This window comes from Heterocephalus glaber, unplaced genomic scaffold, assembly GCF_053883595.1.
Source record: "Heterocephalus glaber isolate CG9 unplaced genomic scaffold, H.glaber_assembly_v1.0 deba00001543, whole genome shotgun sequence".
NCBI classification, from domain to species: Eukaryota; Metazoa; Chordata; class Mammalia; order Rodentia; family Bathyergidae; genus Heterocephalus; species Heterocephalus glaber.
Window position 1 is genome coordinate 3,819,196 of NW_028258336.1, and position 20,853 is coordinate 3,840,048.

Below are 20,853 nucleotides of genomic sequence, written 5' to 3' on the forward strand. Positions count from 1 at the left end.
TGGGATGAATAGATTCTATATCATTTATAAAAAATTTTTATGGTGCTAGGGATTGAATATGGCCTCACATATGCTAGGAAAGCACACTACCACTAAGACTAAGCTATATTCCCAATCCTATAGTTTCAGATTCACCTATAAATTAGGTATTTTGCAGTTATTGTAGAAAAATGCATTTTATAGTAATTTTATTTATAATTTTTATTTTTTTGAGACATAGTCTCACTATATAATCCAGGCTGCCCTTGAACTCCTTATGTAGCCCAGACTGGCCTCAAACTGGTGTTCCTCTTGCTTCAGCCTCCCTGGGATTACAGATGTGTCACCATGCCCTGAGCAAAAAGTAACTTTAAAGAAAGTATTATTTATTAACCTTTATTAACTATGCACTGACAGTCAAGGACTGTGAAGCACAAGGGACAGTCATGACTCAAAGAGATCACAATATGGTAGAGGGTATCCTGATAAACTTGAGTGTTTGAATTTTTGCCTCTCGGTACGTATGATGAAGACAGTAGTGGGTGGGATGAGCAGAGAGCAACTGTAAATTCTTTAAGGGAAGAAAATGAACCTATATTCATTTTATAAGAGCAATTGGCTTTATTCTGGCCGTACAGCTGTTAGTCTCCCACCCCCAGTTCCCAGATTATCCATAAGGAGACAGAACTTCTGGATAAGTACTGGCTGACTACAGATGATTAAGACAACACTTATTAAACTGAATGCTCTCCCTGCAGAATGAAGGTGCTGCAACCATCTTAACAACTTTCCTAAGACCCAGCCTATGAATGTTTCTGGGAGTGATATTTTTCAGTTGAACGTCATATAAGGAAATCTCAAAGCTGATCTGACACCAATAACTACCCAAGGGAAGATTCCTCTCGGTAACACTTCTGGCAGCTACAGGCTATTTAAGAATACTAACAGCCATAAAATGTATTCCCAGTCAACAATAATCATTACAAACTTGCTCCTCATACTCAACTAAAGCCTCCCTTTTTCCAACCACATACTAAGCTCTGACTTCTGAAGCCAGAAATTAGCCAATTCTTTCTCCCATATTGTCCAAGTATTTGAAAACAATTATTTGTACTTCTGAATTGTACTCTCCAGACTGAATTCCTTAATTGTTGTGTATGTTTCCTTCAAAACATTTTCAAATGCATCATCTTGTTCCTGGTCCTTACAGCTCTGTAATGCTTGGCTAAAGTCTGCTTGAACACAGTGTTCCAACTGTGATTGATCTAACCACCCTGGAGCCCAGAGGGATTATCCTTTTGATTTGGACACATACTTTCCTTTTCTGTGTGTGTGGTGCTGGGGATCAAATCCAGGCCCTTGTACATGCTAGGCAAATGCTCTAACATTGAGCTATTCTCCCCCGCCCCCCCATCAATACACTCTTAAAAGGCTTTTGTGTTCCTTTCCTAAGTACCATTTTCTAGTAAGGTTTTGCCTGTTTTTACCTGGCAATCAAATGTGTCTAATTTAATTTCAAATTGTCTCAGCACCAAAAAAAAAAATTTTTTTTTTGGAGGGGGTGCTTGCTATGTTGCCTAGGCTGACCTAACTCCTGGGTTCAAATGATCTTCCCACTTTAGCCTTACAAAGATCTGGAACTACAGTCAACCACTACCACACCTGGCTTTTAAATATCTGCTTTTAGCCACCTAGTCTGTGGTATTTTGTTACAGCAAGCCAAACTAAGACAGTATTTTGATGCACTTTTTAATGCAATTTCCTTGGAGTATGGAAAATTCTACTTGTGTACAACAGAGAATGAAAAAACAGTCATACACAAACCAGCTGATCCACTGGGGAAGCAGGATCTCCACTGACCTTTAATTCATACCCAAAAACTAAAGCCAAAATGGTAAAGTAGAAAATTTATTCCCTACTAGTTAAGGCATTTGCAAGTACAAAAAACATAGCGGTAATTTTTCTTTGAAGAATGCTTTTCTCTCAAATTTGGTCAACACAATGCAGTTTCTTGTCTACAGAGCAACAAACATCCATCTTTCATCCTATTGCCTTAGAAAGGCAAGACCTTGATCTAAGTAGCTTTGGTGATAACTCAGATCATTTTTAAGTATCTAGGTAACATGCAGTAGTATTTATTACTAGAGGGGAAAAATATACTTCAGGTGGTATAACATCAGGACCTTTTCTTCTCTGTAGCATCTTAAAACCAAACCTTTAAGGGATCATGCCTATTATACATTAGCAAAAGATGTTTTAAGACTTGCCCGTAGCAATATAATAAACAATGCCTGAAAAAAAAATGAAATCAAATAAACCAAGTATGTTTGCCCAATTACAATTTCTATAGTTATCTTCCATTTACAGTGTTATGGTTTGGATTTGAAATATCCTCCCAAACTCATGGGCTAAAGGCTTGGTTGCCAGCTGATAGGTTTTTGGAGAAGTGATTGGATCCTGAGGGCTCTAACTTCATTAGGTGGATTAAACCACTGATGAGAGCATAATTCGATGGCATTATTGGAGGCAAAAGAAACTGGAGGTGAGCCCAGGAGCAGGTCATGGGGTAGAGGGGCGTGACCTTAGGGAGTGTCTGATCCCCAGCCCCTTCCTCTCCTTTCCTCCAGGCTCTTCCTTCTGCCTCACCACAGGCCTGAAAGCAACACAGCCAGTTGATCATGGGCTGAAAACCCTCAAACTGAGCCAAAGATAAATTTTCCCTCCTTTAAGTTGTTATAATCAGGTACTTTGTAACAATGACTATAAGCTGACTAGCACAAAGTATTTCAGTGATAGCTGCTCTGATGGGGGAAGTCATTATTTCTGAATTATGCTAGTGAATATTTTGTAAATGGGTATTTGATTGTATTGCAGTTTTTCAGTAGATTTTAAATATAAGAGGTGGCCTAAAAAAAAATGTGTTTTTGATCTCCACCTTTTTTTTTTTTTTTTTGTACCAAGGATTGAATTTGGGTCCTTGTGCTTGCGCAGCAGGCGGCGAAACCACTGAGCTAAATCCCCGGCCCTTAAACAGCAAAGTTTCTTTGTTTTCTTTTGGTACCAGGAATCCAACTCTGGTCCTTGTGCTTGCGAGGCAAGCGGCAGAACTACTGAGCTAAATCCCCGGCCCACATCTTTCAGTTTTAACATTAAAGTATGAGAGAAATGTGAGTTCATGCTGGGGGACAATAATGTAACTTTTATTTGCTGCCTTTTCCACACCAATTGTTGTTTATTTATTTTTGAATTAATTATTTTTTGGTACTGGGGACTGAACTCGGTACCTTGTGTTTGCGAGGCAGGCGGCAGAACCATTGAGCTAAATCCCTGGCCCACCACACCAATTTTTAGTTTTCTTAAAAAACAAGATTTAAAATGCCAGTTATTGTGAAAAGACACACGGGGCAACAGAAAAAGGTGAAGAGTTTGTTTGTTTTAAATTGGAAAGAGAAAAACAAGAGTCTGAGGTGTGGGTGACCACCACAAAAATAGCTTTGGGGACAGTGACACTGGGTTAGGTATGGGAGGGAGAAGGGCCAGGTAATTTGTCTCAAACGGGAGGGTAGGATTTCATGTGGATGTTTAAGGTATCTGCGTGGCAATAATAATCTTGGAATTCCTTTCATGTTACTATAGCTCGTATTTTCATTGCTGTCTCTAACTTTATTATGCAGTGTAATAAAGTTTTATTTAATACAAAGTCCATTTGGACTAAAGCATAAAAAGGTTGTAATTTTGTTCCTGGCCAGCAAAGTCATACCTCAGGTGTGTCTTGGTAAACTATGTGTCTGGATGAACTACGCAGCATACAAAGTTTATTTGGGGAGGGGGGATAGGGGTGTAACTGGTAGAGCAATGGCTAGCACATACAAGGCCCTGGGTTCCATCCCTCGCACTGCAAACAAAGTTTATTATAAAATTATTTTTTAAATTATTTTGTCTTGATTTTCTAGTACAGGAAAAATAAGTACTATGAGTTTAATGGTCTGCTGTAGACGTTAGGACCAAAGTAAAGAGAGTTAAAGAGAGATCCAAAGGGTTGCTTCAAATAAAAATAACCAGAAAAAATAGGCTACTGAAGAGCCTCTTCCCCAGAGGTGAGTTTCAGCATTCACATAATACTTTGGAGCGGCTGTCCTAAACTCTCCGCCTGAATCCACTCTTCTCTGGATTATTTTTTTCTTTTTTCTTTTTGAGACAGTGTCTTTCTATGTATTCTAGGCTGGCCTTGAACTCACTATGTAGCCCAGGTGAGCCTCAAACTCATGGTGATCCTCCTGCCTCAGCTTCCTGAATGCTAGGATTACAGGCGTATGCCACAATGCCTGGCTCCTCTTTTGGAATTTCTGAACTCTTTATATAAACATTCCATATTAGCATCAGCTGTCCTCCTATGGCACTGTAAGACATATCTACCTATCATTTTGGGGGAGGTGGTTAGTAAAGGAGGCAGTCATTACTCCTTATTAGAAATGAGAATGAAAAAAGACACCCGGGGTTACTTTAGTGTTCTAATTGGCAGCTACACCAGATTGACAATCTGTTATGCTGAAATGGAATCAAGTCTGTAACACAAATCCTTTAATACAAGATACAAAGACTTGTAATATACATTAGGCTAGTTCAGTTAAAACTAAAACAAAACAAAACTTTGGTACACTGTAACTGAACTTCAGGGAAAAAAAAACCCAAACTCAAACAGAGAAATATAATTTAAGTGTGGCTGAAAGCTGGGAATCATGAGGCCCAGTATATGAAGACAAACACGTTACTGAGGCACATGCTTCTTGGCCTTGAGGTATGCAGGTGAAAGAGAGGTCACACCCTGCTGCAGGACGGAAGATCAAAGTTGACACAGGGCTCCAAGAAAACATTTACCAGAGGAATGTGATGATTCATTTATCAGTCCAGAAATCCCAAGTACAAAACTTCAAGATATAAGAAGGATCAAATTATATCATGTATATGATTTAATTTAAAAATTCTTAGCCCTCTTACATTATATTATCTACATTATAATAGTAAAAAAATCAAATTACATTCATATGAAGCTTTTATCAAAAGAAATCAAATCCATTTTTATGAAATTTTATAGTACAATTATTTTCTAGTGGGTCTTTTCTTAGGTCACAGTATTTGTAATTCCATTTACATCTGTATAATTTTTTAAAAGTGAAAAACAAAAGGCAGTCGATAGCAATCTAAGTTTTCATATGCAAAAAATTCCCTTCAGTTTCCAGGCCAGTAACACATGGTGATGTCGACTTGTCCTCCAGACATGGACGGCTACCAAAGATTCCAGCTTACGGAGCATGCAGGCCTCGACTCATTAGGAACGCTTTTTGGTTTGGCTCACGTTTCAAGAAATTCTGGAGCATTTCCATGCCGTCCAGAGATCCCCCAGGTTTCAGGATCAGGTTTCTGTATTTCATTCCAACCTGACAAAATAAAACATCATGCTTAATAATTCATGGTCATAGCAGTTCTCCAAATCTCTAGACACAAAAATCAAAGCTGGTAGAGGTGAAGAAAAAGGAACTTCAGCTTTACTAGTCTAGATGTTCTCTTCTGCCAACACTATAGCTCTTTAGTATTTATTTATTTAGGTAGCTAAGAGATTTGGAGCTTAAACCTAAAGTCTTCTGCTCTGTCATTTATTACTGCCTTGTTTTGTCTTCTACTTTCAGTAGTGAGCTGAAAACATGGGACAAACAGATAAGCAAACATAGACAAATGGAATACATAGCATGTTCCTATTTGGTATTCCACCTCAAATACATTTATTTTTCCTTCCTTCCTTCTCTCTCTCTCTTTTTCTCTCTCTCTCTTTTGACAGGGTCTTGCTATGTAGTTCAGGCTGGCCTTGAACTCACTATGTAGCCTCAAACTTGTGGTGATCCTCCTGCCTCAGCCTCCCGAGTGCTGGGATTACAAACATATGCCACCACGCCCAGCCCTCAAATACATTTTCCTTCTTTTTTGTTTTGGTATTGGGGATCGAACTTGGGACCTTGCCCTTTCGAGGAAGGTGGCAGAGCCACTGAGCTAAATCTCTGGCCCTCAAATACATTTTCAAAAGGGTTAGCAGAACAATTGTTCCAAGAGGTTCCAAACAGTGATTCTGTGTACCGGGAAAACAGCAGCATAGCTACTGTCAAATGGCTTCAGCTGTTTTAATGAGGGGCACATTTAAAAAACCAAAACCAAAACAACCACCCTTCTTCTTATGAGTGGAGGTAGAAAGAATGGCACTAGCCCCACAGTGCAAGCTGAGGCATTTCCTTGGGGTCAGTACTAGAAATGAGGACCTTGGCAATGTTGTCTTTGGGAATGAAGTCTGGAATTTTAAAACATCAAAGTTTCTCTGCCCTTGCTTACATAAACATATGAGCAGATAAAGTGAAAGAAAAGTTGTTACTTGGTACCAGCATTATTCCATATTTTTCACTGCCCTTTCTCCGCCCTTTAGGGAAGCAAGATAAGTCAATCAAACATAATTTCAAATAAAATAAGTAGTTCAGAGTGCCACTTAAGTTTATGTCCATTATATCTTTTCACCAACAGGATTAATCATCTTTTTGAGTACATGAAGAGCTAGAGAATTGCCAGAAACTGACGGAATCCAACTTTTAACTTACAACAAGATTCTGCTTGGTGCAATCATTAGAGATAAATGTAAAGTGTTAAGGCAAATAAAACATAAACTAAATCCATCAAATTATATATAAAATTATTTAATACTTCACAGAGTCATAAAATCAAAACTTTTGGAGTTGCCTCTTGGTTTTAAATGGAAATCATTTACAGCTAACATTTAATTTTATCGTCTGGACACTGGTCAGAAGTAAATAGTCAAACATTAGTTACCTTTCCATAACTCCAATAGAAATATAATACGAAGTTGGCATGGTGGTGCACGCCTGTAATCCTAGCATGCTGGAAGGCTGAGGCAGGAAAATAGCAAGCTTGAGCCCTGCCTAGGTAACTTAGTGAGTTGGCAAGACCCTGTCTCAAAAGAGGATGGGGATGTAGCCACATGCAAAGGCAGTGGGTGCAATCCGTAGTACTGCTCTAAAAAAAAAAAAGAGGTATGTATACAACCTTACACATTTCCTGCTAGCCACATTTAAAAAAGTTAAAAATCAAAAAATGAAATAAACTTTTTAATTTTACTTTTGGTGGTACTTGGGGATTGAACCCAGGCCCTTCTTACTGGGCTATATCCCTACGCCCATCCCCTCTTTTTAAAAAAAATTTGAGACAGGCTCTTTCTAAATTGCTTAGTTAAGGCTGGGCTTGAATGTGTGATCCTCCTGCCTCAGCCTCCCTGGGGTGCTTGAATTACAGGCATGTGTTAGCATGCATAGCTGTGAAATTAATCTGTAATTTTATTTTATTAGGACACACTTATGATACATAGTGATCACAGTCAGCTTGGGCATTTGATACATATACATATTGCATTTTGATTTTTTTACTCCCCCTATCCTCCTTGCCTTCCCAATTATAAAAAAATATTTTTATTTATTTATTTATGTATTTATTTATTTTTGAGTCAGGGTCTCACTATTAGTTCAGGCTGGGCTTGAACTCATGGCAATCCTCCCAAGTGCTGGAACTACAGGCATGCGCCACCACGCCCAGTGAGAAGAAAGGCTCCAAATTTTGATATAACATTTTATTTAAACCTCGGCAAAAACCAGGGTAGGTGGTACACCCCTGTAGTCCCATCACTTTGGTAGGATGAAGTGGGAGAATCACTTAGGCCCACAAGTTTGAGGCCAGCCTGGGCCAACAGTTAAAACCCCATTTCCACCAATCAATAAGCCAACCAACCAACCACTGTATCTACAATGTTATCATTTCAATATGTTCTCCAGTTGCACCAGCCTTATTTCAAGTCTCAGTGACCACATGTGACTACCATATTGCATGGGTCTAGGTCGGTGATAGGGAACCTTTTAGAGACTGAGTGTCCAAACTGCAACCCCAAACCCACTTATTTATCAGAGTGCCAATCGTGCAATTACACCTGAATTCTGAGGTTTTAGTTTAGAAAAGACTATCATTATCTGATGCTCAGCTGCTGGGGCAACTTGGCTCATGTGCCAACAGGGAGGGCTCTGCATGCCCCCTGTGGCAGTGTGCCATAGGTTTGCCACCACTGGTCTAGGGTCTGAAGCTAAAGATCTCTAAGAGTGCTTCTAAGTGTTCTAGTTCAACATGGAAAATGCACATACCAATCTTGTTGTCTTATCTGTAAGTTTTGGACAGATTTTCTTAAAAACAAGAGGATCTGTAGTCACTGATACTGAACCTCCTTAAAACTCTGGGGATGAAGATTTGGAGCTAGATTAGTTAGCTTTAGGGAAAACACAACAAATACACCCACCCACACAGTGTCATTTCTTATGTAGTCTGCAGCAATATTTCTTTTCTTACAGCAATTCAGAATCTAAAATATGAGTATGACTATTCATGTCATAGAAGGAGTATATCAGAGTTCTTAAGTCCAACCTTTCCCTTTCTTTCGTGCTCAATGTGTCTAAATTTGACTGGCATCTTAAATTGGTGGGTGGAGCAAGGAAACACTGGGTTCGATGGGTGCAGCAGTATAGGAAGAACACAGAGAATATTTTAAATTGTTTATCAGGGAAAACATGTATTAGCAGTAGAGGCAATAATATAATGAAACTTCATGTATCTATCACCCAAGCTTAATTATTTACCTGCAGAAATTCTTCATGCTCAAGGCCTGTACATTATATATACTTTATTAAATGATATATTTCCACAAATATTATGTGAACTGCAGTGAAAAGCTAAATAAAACATTAAAAAATCACTCCAAATGCTAATATCAAAGTATTCTCATCTTATGTGAAGAATTGTAATTTTAGGGGGTAAAGATAAGGAAACATTTGAAGATTTATGTGGTCCTGTATAGCGACAGCTCATGACTCCTCTGCATGGTAGAGTTCTTTCAGAGCAGGGCACTGTTTAGTCTCATATTATGTAGCTCAGTACAGCTCAAGTCTTCCTCTGCTTATGGCTCCAAACAAGCTGATTCAATTTCCTGAATTACAGAGCAACAGTCTTTTAATAGTTTCATTTCCTTTGCAATGAAGTTTTGAGAAGACTCTGTGAGCCATTTTGTTAATAGAATGTTGCTCTTGGTAAGGAAAAAAGCAATTAAGTGAATTTTTGTGTTTTAGAAGGGTACCAGCTTTTGTGGGTGGGAGAATACAGTCTGGGAGACATCTGCCACAGGTGGAAGGAGTATTTGCCATAAGTTATGCAACTTTGTTTACGCAATAAAGAAACTTTAACTGGGAGGAAAGCAGGAAGAGAAGCCCTAAGACAATAACATTTTCTGATTACTAACATCCTTCAGAGGATGGGCACGCATTAACAACTGCTGTAAATCCTCCCATGAAGAAAAATCAGTTTCAGTCACTTCTGGTTTTGAATCCTGAAGGATCTCCAATACTGATGATTTCTATAGCAAGACCAGGAGCTCTGGAGTCAGGACCAAGTTTGAATTTTTCCTTGACCTCAGCTATGTGATCTTGCACCTAAGTCTCCTTATTTGTAAAATGGAAATAAAGCCTACCTCTGGGCATGTAAGCTATTTCAGTCCTTTGCCCACTGTCTAGTATAATAGCTGGCATACAGCGGTATTTAATAAATCTTTTCTCCCCCTGCAGTACTGCAGATTGTATCTAGGACCTTTACACTGAGCTACATTTCTAGACCTTTTTATTTTAAGAAAGATCTCACTAAGTCACTAAGTTGCCCAGGCTGGGGTTGAATTTGTAATTCTCCTGCCCCAGTCCTCCAAAGTTCTGGGATTACAGGTGTGAACCACCATGTCCAGCTGATATTCAGTAAATCTTATCCCTCTTTTCTTTTCCTTTCCTCTCACACTGCCCCCAAATGCAGTTAGTTACTCACATATAGTTCAGGGAAATAAATGCATTAATGGTTTGACACTTCCCTTAAAATTACTTTTGCTTCCCTTAGAGAAAAGCATGAGAAACTTCATCTCCACTATTAGTAAGAAACAGAATGTATAATTCAGTAGTTTATTAAGTAGGAGAGACAAGGCACTCATTTTATCTAAGAACATGAATATTTGGAGGTAGTGTTTTAACAGGAGTCATAATTATCCAAATTCAGTAATGAAAACATAAATGGGAAACAGACTGGGTCTCCTGCTACCTGCAGCATCTCTGAGGCGGCACCTGTGAGCTCCCACTGCCTCTCAACCTTCCGACACAAGGGAACAGAACCAGGCTCGTCTGGCTGACTCTGAGTAGCAGGCAATGGGTATGGGAGCACTGGCCAAGGACAGGCACCTAACAAGCTCTCACCAGGCTGCTTTAGAACTGGACTTTGAAACCTTTCCTCCCAAGCCTGTAACTTCCTTCCCACAACACACCCTTTGTTTTCTATGAGGGTGGGGAGAGCGTGGGAGGGAAAAAAATATCTTTGACAATAACACAGGAGGGAGAGAAGGAAAGGTTGGTGCAGGTAGTCAAGGAGATGGAAACAAGAAGAGTAGTAGAAATTATTGTCTGATTGGAAGAGGCCCCTGGAAACCTTGAATAGAATTCCAGTTTGTGAAGACAGCAGGATAAACCTTTTCTTATGGGGAGGGAGATGAGAAAAGTACTCTGGGTAGGAATATGTATTACTGGGATAGCACCACAGTGAAACACTGGGGAAACAAAGGTGAATAAAATACTTCCTTTTACAAATATCTTATTACTGGGCCGGGGATTTAGCTCAGTGGTGCCCGCTGCCTGCCTTGCAAGCCCAAGGTCCTGAGTTCCATCCCCTGGTACCAAAAAACAAAGAAACAAAGAAACAAAGAAACAAAGATCTTATTACATAGAAGAGGAAATAAATATGTAACTTATAAGGTAGAGTATTAGAGATCTAAGAGGAACACAAAGAAGGGCTGGAGGAATACAAAAGGAGAAAAAACAGCTTCTACTTGGTTGGGATTCAAGATTTAGGTATTTGTAAATATTCATTCCGGAAAAATCAATCTCATCTCCTTCCATCATTCATTAAATCAGGCAAAACATCCCAGGCTGTTAGAAAAGGTGGAGCTACCAGAACAATCAGCTGATGAGTGGTAGATCAGGAGAGTGGAAGTGGAGATGAGAACTGGATCTATTTGTCAGGACCTTCAAGAGAGAAAATTCCCTATTCTCTCCTAGTGACACACAGTGATTCTGTTTAAAGAGTACTGGCATGCTTAACTCACATTCTTTTAGCATACATTCTCAGTCAGATAATTTAATCTTTTTTTTTTTTGGTACCGGGGATTGAACTCAGGACCCTGCGCTTGCAAGGCAGGCAGCAGAACCACTGAGCTAAATCCCCGGCCCTCAGTCAGGCAATTTAATAATTCCTCATGTTTCTGTGTATGTTACTAAATGTAAGATAGAGCTATCTCCTTAGGGCACAACAGACTTAAAAGGCTGCACCTAACTATCCTGACTTACTTGCTATTTCTGAAGTGATATTTACTTCTATTTCTTCACTGGTGGAGGAAACAAAGGTTAGCAATTTCTCTAAATGCAAAAGAAGAGGAAGATAATTTAACTTAACAGTATAATTGCCACTGAATCCACAATGTCTATTATCTCTTAGGAAATTTTCCCACAATGAAGCTGCCTTATAAAAAGAAATGGCCCTAGTTAAAATGCTCCCAGTTTTTCAACCCTATGATTACCTGCTGGATTTTGAAATTACATTTGGTGACCTTGAAGATATCCTGAAAGAGTTTCTAGGGCTTGCTAGAAAAGTGTTAATCTCAAAAGTTAAGAGGGGCTAAGGATTTAGCTCAGTGGTTCTGGCGCCTGTCTCGTAAGCGTAAGGTCCCAAGTTTGATCCCCGGTATCAAAAAAAAAAAAAAAGTTAAGAGAAGTTATGACTGATAATGAGACAACTTCTCCATGTTTTACTAAAAACAAAGACTTTTGGTAACATTTAATAAACCAATGAAACAGTTAAAATGTATCTATTTACTATGAAGAATAATGTAAAACTTATACATAAAAACACAGGTAGCATACTTTTAGGCTACAGTTCTCCTTGCTATGATCTGATCTGGTTCTCAGAGCAGACCTTGGGGTTTGTAGGATGGCAAGAGGTTCTAAAAGAAGGCCTGGATATACGCTGCTGTGTTGCAAGACTAATAATGTTCATAAAAATCTCCCAGCCTGCAGCCTCTGGTGCCTGGGTCAAACAATAGCAGATGCTGACTCCTGAAGGGCCATCCTGCTCTCTTCTCAAAATGATGCAAACACATATTAGGGAGGGTGAGGCCCTGAGACAACATAGTCTGCATGATACACTGTGATTGTTCTGATTCCCATGACTTCAGATCATTGAGCATTAAGCTATTTTATACCATAAAAATTGCTACTGTTAGCTAAGCGTAGTAGTACATGTAATCTTAGCCCTTGGGAGACTGAAGCAGGAGGACTGCTGGTGTTCAATGACAGCCTGGGCTACACAGTGAGTTGAAGGTCAGTCTGAGCTACATATAGTGACACCCTGTCACCTAAGAACCAAAAACCAACCCCCCCCCCCCAACAACCAACCAAAACAAACCAAAACCAAAACAAACCCCAAACCAAAAATTCCTATTTTTATACCTAGGGAAGAAACCACCCACTGAAACTAAAATAAACGCACAAAATCTGAAAACACCAAAGGTGATACCATCGTTTGCAGCGTTAGTTAATGACAAGACTTTGACTATGGAACAAAATTAATAATGTGTGATTTACTGATCTGAAGAACGATATTTCTTTTTCTATACATTACAACACAAGTGTAATAATCTAAGCTTTTTTTTTTTTGGCAGAACAGGGTCACTATCACAAAAATCTTTAAAATGTATTTGACCCCCCTTTTATGGTACTGGGGGGATTAACTAGGGGCCTTCACATTGAGCTACATCTCCAGCCCTTTTTTAATATTTTGTTTTGGAAGAGGGTCTTGTTAATTGCTAAGTCACACAGACTGGGCTTGAACTGGGCTTGCAATCCTCCTGCTGCAGCTTTCTAGAGTACAGGGATTGTAGGCCTGTGCCACCAACCCTGGGTATTTAAAATCTTTAAATCAGGTGTTAGAGTAAATATCTCTAAAGCAAAACAAAGCAACCCACAAAAACAAACAGTACATTATGAGAAGCAATGGTTCTAGTATCTGTCCCTGCAGTGAGGGGTGGAGTTCAAAGAGCTTCTTGGCTTTTGGACGGAGCCAGGTCCACTATTGCTGTGACAGCAAGGACTGACAGGATACTTCACAACATTTAAAAGGAAAGGAAAACGAAGTCAAAAGAAAGGGATTAAAGCCAGACTCATAGCATAAAGCATATAATAGACTGCACTGTTGAGTCCAGAATTTTAGTAAAGCTGAAAATTTTTTAACATCACCATGAAACAGCTCCAAGTTGCTGGGATCTTTTTCTCTATGTTCAACCCCTGCTCCTTTGTTGAAGTGAATAGTATGGCTGCCGGCCAAGCTGTGAAGTTTGAGAATAAGCAGCACAGAGAAGCCTAACACCAGGATTGCTTGTGCTGGACTTGTGAGTAGCTTGAGACCCACTGATTTGGCTGCTCTCTTGACAGCTGGAAGAGCAGAGGCTCCTGGGGATGGGGCCATGTGAGTGGACACACAGAGGAGGTGAATGAAGGAGCTGAACTTTGGGGGATGCATACTTATGCCAGGAAGCCTACCAACCAGGGAGAGTCAGGAAGATGTCAGAACTGTACTTGTATCATTTAGCTTTTGTCTCTTTCTTTTCCAGTTTCTAAAACACCCCATGAAAAGGTAAAAATAAAGAAAAGCCACATAAAATGTTTAGGAAAACGTTAATAATCATCCACAAACTTAACACCCTGAAACAAGCACTAGACAACATTTTGATGTGCTTTTCCCCTAAATATATATATATTTTAAATTGCCTCTAGGGCTGGGGATTTAGCTCAGTGGTGCCACCACCTGCCTTGCAAGTGCAAGGTTCAGAGTTCGATCCCCAGTACAAAATAAAACGCATCTTATGGTATAAAATATTTTGTAATGTACTTATTTGGCTTATGTAATAGTTACAATTAAACATTGCAGACATGCCTGGTATGGTGATGCATGCCTGTAATTCCAGCATTCAGGAGGCTGAGGCAGGAGGATTTTGGTGAGTTCAAGGCCAGTCTGAGGTACATGGTGAGACCTTGTCTTAAAAAAACCAAAATCACAAACAACCAACCCCCCCCAAAACCCCCAAAACAGAACAAAACAAAAACAACCTACCTCCCCCGCAAAAACCCACAAAAACAACACTCCATACATAAGCAAAAGCTTATTGAATGCCTTCTCCAAGTCCATTTTTTTTTTTGGTACTGGGGATGGAACTCAGGACCTTGAGCTTGCAAGGCAGGTGCAGTGCCACTGAATTAAATCCCTAGCTCTTCCCCAAATCCATTCTTATGGTCAGATCACCTGGTTCAGATGATCTAGAAGATTTCATAAATGGGTGGGTTTTGAGTGGGACCCTTAAGAATGGTAGGATTTTTGAGAGGTACAAACAAGGAAGATGTCCATCTCAGGTGGAAGAAATAGAAGGAATAAATGTGTGAAAGCATGGGGGAACACATAAACTTGTGTGACACACAGGAGGTGCTGGGCATTAAGGAAGGGGCCTGACAGCCAACCTGTGGGCTGAGAACAAAGAGAAGGATAACAAGAACCAAGGTGTAAAGAAAGAGGTAGATGGGGGTCCCTGGTGTTGGTGAGAAGGTTGTTAGTGGTGTCTCTGAAGGGAGGATAACTTTCTGGTTCAGCTGGTGAGGGCAAGGCCAGGAAACTAAAGTTCACAAAAACTTTCTCACACCAAGAAATTATTCTATAAATGAACAACAGGATAGTAGTGCTGACTGGAGTTATCATAGCTGGTAGCAAGTTTTCTTCCAAGATGGCAAACCAGTGAGGCTTGGAGTTAAGAGACATTTCTTCTGTGACAGGAATAAGCTAGCTAAGTATAGGATCAGCATCTTTAATCTAAAATTCTGAAATCCAAAATGCTCCAAATTCAGAAACTTTTTGAGTCTGGACATGACACAAGGTTTTGGATTTAGGAGCATTGTGGATTTCAGATTTTTGGATTAGGGTCCCTCAATCAGTAAAATCTACACAAATATTCCAGAACCTGAAAAACTCCAAAACATGAAACCATTCTGCTCCCAAATAGTTTGGATAAGAGACACTCAACCTGTACAGGTAAAGAAAGATGAAGGTAGTTTCAATTGATCTTTCCTTTTCTCCTTCCCTCTGTGGTGTTGGAGATGGGACCCAGGGCTGCATGAATGCTCAACAAGTGCTCTACCACTGAGCTACACCCTCCCCAAGTTTCTTAAAAAAAGAAGAGAGATCAACTACTACCAGAGAAGTGGGGACTCGGAGGATATTAGTGAGGGGACAGAAAAGAACTACACAGTAACACTGGGTGACCAGTTTGGGTTGGAAAGCATAATCCAGGATAGGGCAGTTAATAGAGTCATACAATCTTCCCTAGCACTCTCTGAATTCCAAGGGCACCCTTTCTACAGGAAATGGGCAAGGAATGAAGGGCTAGATAAGGCTGAAGATCCCATGAGAACAAGTATCAGTAGTGGACCTTTGGTCAAAGGCTGGCCACATCATTTAAGTAGGCTTAAAGGAACCTACCAGATGGGTGGGGTGGGATGGGAGATGCTGGTACCCTATAGGTATTTCTTTAGGGAGAAAGGAGGGAAGGAATGGTGGTCTCAATTATACCAGTGTATTTCAATACATATGTGCAAGTACTGTGTAGTTTAGAAATAATTCAGAGAATAAATCAGAAGACTGAAATAAACAGAACTTGATTTTGATAATCCATTCTCTTACTTCTGAATCAAACAATTTAAAAACAAAGAGGAAAATATATCGACTTTAAAAACAATCTGACAGTTGAGTCTTCAATGAGCATGGAAACTTAGGGACTGTAACACAGGAAGGCTTGGCTGGCTGCCACTTGGCAGTTCACTCGCTGTATATGGGAGGACTGCCTTAGGTTAATGAAGCAGTTTAAGTTACCTAAAGGCAGTTAGGTTACAAACTATACAGTAGGGAGAGTAGCTAGCCACAGAAAAAGGGTGCCTCCTACAGAAGAGGTACAAAGAAAATGAATAAATATAATCAAAACATAGGGAGACCATTTACATCAGGAAAGAGTTTACCTTTCTTTCCCAACTCTATAAAACTAGAACACTGTATGGCACATGTCAAAACTAGCAGCTATAAATTCTCAAATGGGTAAACAAGGCTTTGAATTTTTAATTATGCAATATACTGGAATGTTAATAAGCAAGAAAATGCAGTAGGCTTTCTTTTAACCCTATAGATTTAGAGTTAATCACTTGTACACTGCAACTTAATGATGTACAGTGATTTGAGAAGATGCAAGACCTTAAAGTTAAAAGCTGTTACCAAACTTTTTACTCTAAAATCTAAATGTCATAAATATTTTACACTAAGAGTTAAAAGGAAGAAAGGCAACTACAAAATTAATAAAAGAGAAAAAATACACACAATACCTCTGGATTCATTATCCCTTCTTTTTTAAAACAGCTGTAAAACATGTCCATGGAAAATACTTCACTCCAAAGATATCCATAATACTGGCCATCATATCCCCCTGCCAAATGTCCAAAAGTAGCTGGCATATTTGTGCCTTTAAAAGAAGATACATTTCAATCAGTGTGAGAGCAAGTGTTAATTACCAGGTTCTCAGCTAGCTAAGGTTTCCCTTCAAGGTCTTGCTGTGGGAGGACAGAGTGAATGATAGGATCTCACCTCTGGTACTTGGGTTATGTGTATCCTTGGCCAAGATGTTCACAAACTTCTCTCATCCATGGCTCAACCGCAGAGCTGGTTTCAGCCTAAGCTCAGGAATGTCTAACAATAGTTTCAGAGGCTTTGTTCACACCCATCAGGTAGCTCAGTATTCCATCAGTCTTTCTTAACCCTTAAAGATCCAGATGTCTTAACACTCTAATACTGTACTAACCATACTCTTTCCACTTGTTTTTTTTAGGTGCTGAAGACTGAACCCAGGGCTCTGTGCCTGCTAGGTAAGTACTTTACCACAGAGCCACACACCCCAGCCCTTTGCCACAATTTTACTATCTAAAATGTCTCAGAATAAAATGGCACTTGTTTTAGATGAGTTCTGAAACAAAACTCTATTTGAAAAGCAAAAAAAGGTTTTACCAAGTCAATCTATCTCTAGGGCTACCTTAAGAAGGGGTCTGTCCAAGTGGCTTAAAGCACAGAGTTGCTCTATGGTTTAATATAAACAGGTCACCAAAGGACATGAGGAGGCTAGAGTGACTCAAACAACTATTCTTAACTTTATTATCTCTGTAAACATGGCTGATTCATTTTACAACAATTTCCTTGGTGAAAAAACCTCACCTCACCAACTACATATAAACACACATCTATTGGCCTAAAATATATAAACACACATACACTAATGAATCCATAGGCTTCGGGCTAGAAACTGGCAGTCAAATATAACTGACCTCAGAATCAGAAACAAAAGAGAAGTTCATGCTTCTCTCCAGAATTTTTCTTTCTACCATCTTCTGACTGAAAATCAGAAGGAAGTCATGGTGCACACAGGCAGGGAGGAGCCAAGAGGGTGCTGCCAAGTGTGAATGGCTCTCTCAGCTCCTGGGAGCAGGCCAACTGCTCATGCTTGATTACACTAAAATGCTATGAATCTGCAGCCACCTTTCCTTCAAGCACATTTGGACAGGATAACTCATGGGGATAGTACGCTTATCTGAAAGTCATAGCCTGATTCCAGGAATCAGAAGGAAGCGAAATTAGGCTTGAGCAACTCCACCACCCCTGCATTGTTAGAAGTACTCCCTGTGCTTCATAGGAAAAAGGAGATCAGGAGTTGCAGAATTTACATACCTGGAGTAGCTGCAATTCCTAAAATTTCTGTGCAATATTTGGCATATTCACTTGCAGCATCCAGTGATGTGTTGGTGTGGAGGGACTGATCAACTTTGCTCAAGACAATTTGGCGTAGAGTCAGAAGACCTAATAACATAAGAATGAACATATTTTGAAGAGAGAACCATGTGTTCTAACATGACAAGATCAAAGATTTCAAAAACTGATTTCAGGAGCTGGTTGTGATGGTGCATGCCTGTAATCCCAGCGCTTGGGAGGCTGAGACAGAAGGATTGCCCCTAGTTCAAGGCCAGCCTGGACTACATAGTGAGTTCAAGGCTAGCCTGAACTAGATAGTAAGACCCTGTCTCAAAAAAAAAAAAACACAAAAATCCAAAACTGAGTTCAGTAGAACTCATCATCAAATGGGGAGCAAGACATCTCATTACTTTTACAATTTAAAAGATTTTTTTCCCTTGGGTATATCCCAGAATTTTTCACTCCAATATATTTAGCATGCTTCCCTCTACATATTAGCACATATAAAAAGAAACCACCAATTCTGCATTAAGAAATTCTCATTTTGGGCCGGGGATTTAGCTCAGTGGTTCCAGTGCCTGCCTTGCAAGCGCAAGGTTCCGAGTTCGATCCCTGGTACCAAAAAAAAAAAAAAAATCTCATTTATTTTCTTTAGCTAAATTTAGAAGTCTTACCTGTGTTGACCAGTCTAGAAGCAACGAGCTTTTCAAGCAGATCATCTGTAATAGGACTTCCATCTTTATAATGTTTTGATAATCTTCGGAGGGAATCCATGTCCCACACCCAATTTTCAAGCATTTGTGATGGCACCTCTACAAAGTCAGTTTCCACATTTGTTCCACTAAATCGTGCAAAATCAGTCTAGAAAGGAAACAAAGGAATTTTTAAAGACTGAATGAAAATTATGTGATGAATTATAATTAAAACACAGCAAAATCAGACAACTGTGCTTTTGAATGAGGTGTTACAATATCCTAAAGTGAGTGAAAATAAAATACAGCAACCAAATAACATGAAAAACTTTCCAAATACTGTATATTGAAGTACTATTTTGTTTTGTTTTTTTGGTACCAGGGATCAAACTTGGGACCTTGCGCTTGTGAGGCAGGCCGTGGAACCACTGAGCTAAATCCCCAGGTCACTATTTTGTTTTTTTAAATTACAGACAAATATAGATCAAGAAATCCTAACTAAAAAAAAAAAATCGGTCTAAGCTAAAAAAAAGCCTTAAAATTTGAAAGTCAAAATGTTTTTAAAGAATTTTCTATTAAAATGAAGAGAATCATAAGACAACAACTTCTTCCTAGCTCCTTCTTCAAGTTGCTTACTTTTGTTTATTCAATACATGCTTCTCTGGTGCACTCATCACTCTATTGCTTAACTATTCAAGTTGAAGTCATTTAATGAGTTAAGTTACAACATTCCAATCTGATATCTTTGTGTGTGCTCTAAACTTTAAATCAGTGGTTCTAAGATAAACATGCTATGGAAAGCCTGAGTTGGACCTCTTGGATTGGGTGAAAGATGGTACCTTAAAATAAAGTCTGTTCAGTGAGAGTTAAGTCTGTAAATTACTTGGTAAGTGGGGTGAGTTAAATACTACAGAAAAAGAGAAGGGATACATTCAAAAGTTCAAGCACCTCTGAAAAAAATAAAGGACTGGTTCCAAGGACCTGGACACGGAACATAAAAAATAAAAGTTCAAAAGTTTTTAAAAGCCAGTCGCATACAGTGGTACATGCCTGTAACTCCAGCTACTTTTGTGGCTGAAACAGGAGGATCATTGGGTTTGAGGTCAGCCTAGGCGATTTAGTGAGACCCCATCTCCAAATACAGTGGACCCTTGACTTATGAACTCAATTCATTCATGAGGGCTGGTTGTAACTCAAGTTGGTCAAGTGAAGGCTCAGGCTCCTCTACACAGCCTTCAAAGTCTCTCTCCTGTATCCTGACAGATCTCAGTGTCTTTAGACATTGGCCAAGGATTTCTCAAATAACCCCACACAGGAAAGGATGTTGTAACGTTCCTTCCAGAACTCTTTAAGGGTTAAATCTGTACCTGGAAGCACAAGTGGTTCGCATTTGGGTCATAACTCAAGACTTTGTAAGTTAAAAACGAAAATTTTAGTCCAAACTCAAGTTGTTTGTACGTTAGGTCAGTTGTAACTTGAGGGTCTACTGTAAGAAAAAAATAAGAAGCAGGCTGGGGATATAACTCAGTGGTAGAGTGCCCCTAGGTTTGATCCCCAGTATCAAACATACAAAAACAACAACAACAAAAAGTCAAATTTAGTAAATCGAGCCAGATGTCAGGAAAGCTGCAGGGCAGAAAGATGGTCAAGCTAGTGTTTTATAACCTTCACACTGTCCACAGAACACTTGTAAAACTGTCGCTGGCAGAGGAGATTTAGCACTGGCCAGACGAGGTCATCTGTAGAAAGGGGGCTGCCATTCTGTTGTCTATCCTTGAACCTCTGTCCTCTTTACATGCCTTACATTCCAACCTTCTCTCCCTGACTTCATCATCCCTGGGGCTCTTACCAGGAGAGAAAAGGAAGAGGGACCTAATCTCTGAGAAGGCAGCAGATGGGACGCCAAATTAGCAGCAAACTACCAGTCTGCTTCTGGCCTAGGGCAGAGGCACAGATGTCAAAACACCATTGTACATTCTGCCTTCCTCTCTTTATGCAAAAACATGTTTTGCTTGACTTCCCATTATAATTGCACTGATTCTAGTTATGAAGAACTGCAAATACTGGAGGGCCAAGGGAGACTACATTCATGAGGTACTAGAATTAGGCCATCTCTGCTGAGAACATTCCAGTA

At 39.6% G+C, this 20,853-nt stretch overlaps 1 protein-coding gene across 1 annotated transcript in view; it reads right to left on the reverse strand.

The window, feature by feature from the left end:
• Window positions 1-4,543: 4,543 nt before the first annotated feature.
• The window catches only part of Nln (neurolysin), a 130,316-nt gene continuing 114,006 nt past the window's right edge, over window positions 4,544-20,853 (reverse strand). The window contains exons 10-13 of the mRNA XM_004862867.3: window positions 18,702-18,888; window positions 18,007-18,135; window positions 16,617-16,753; window positions 4,544-5,417 (exon numbers count right to left, since the gene is read on the reverse strand). Coding sequence (XP_004862924.1) covers window positions 5,283-5,417; window positions 16,617-16,753; window positions 18,007-18,135; window positions 18,702-18,888 — 588 coding nt within the window. The 3' untranslated portion in view covers window positions 4,544-5,282. The remainder of the gene's footprint in view (window positions 5,418-16,616; window positions 16,754-18,006; window positions 18,136-18,701; window positions 18,889-20,853) is intronic.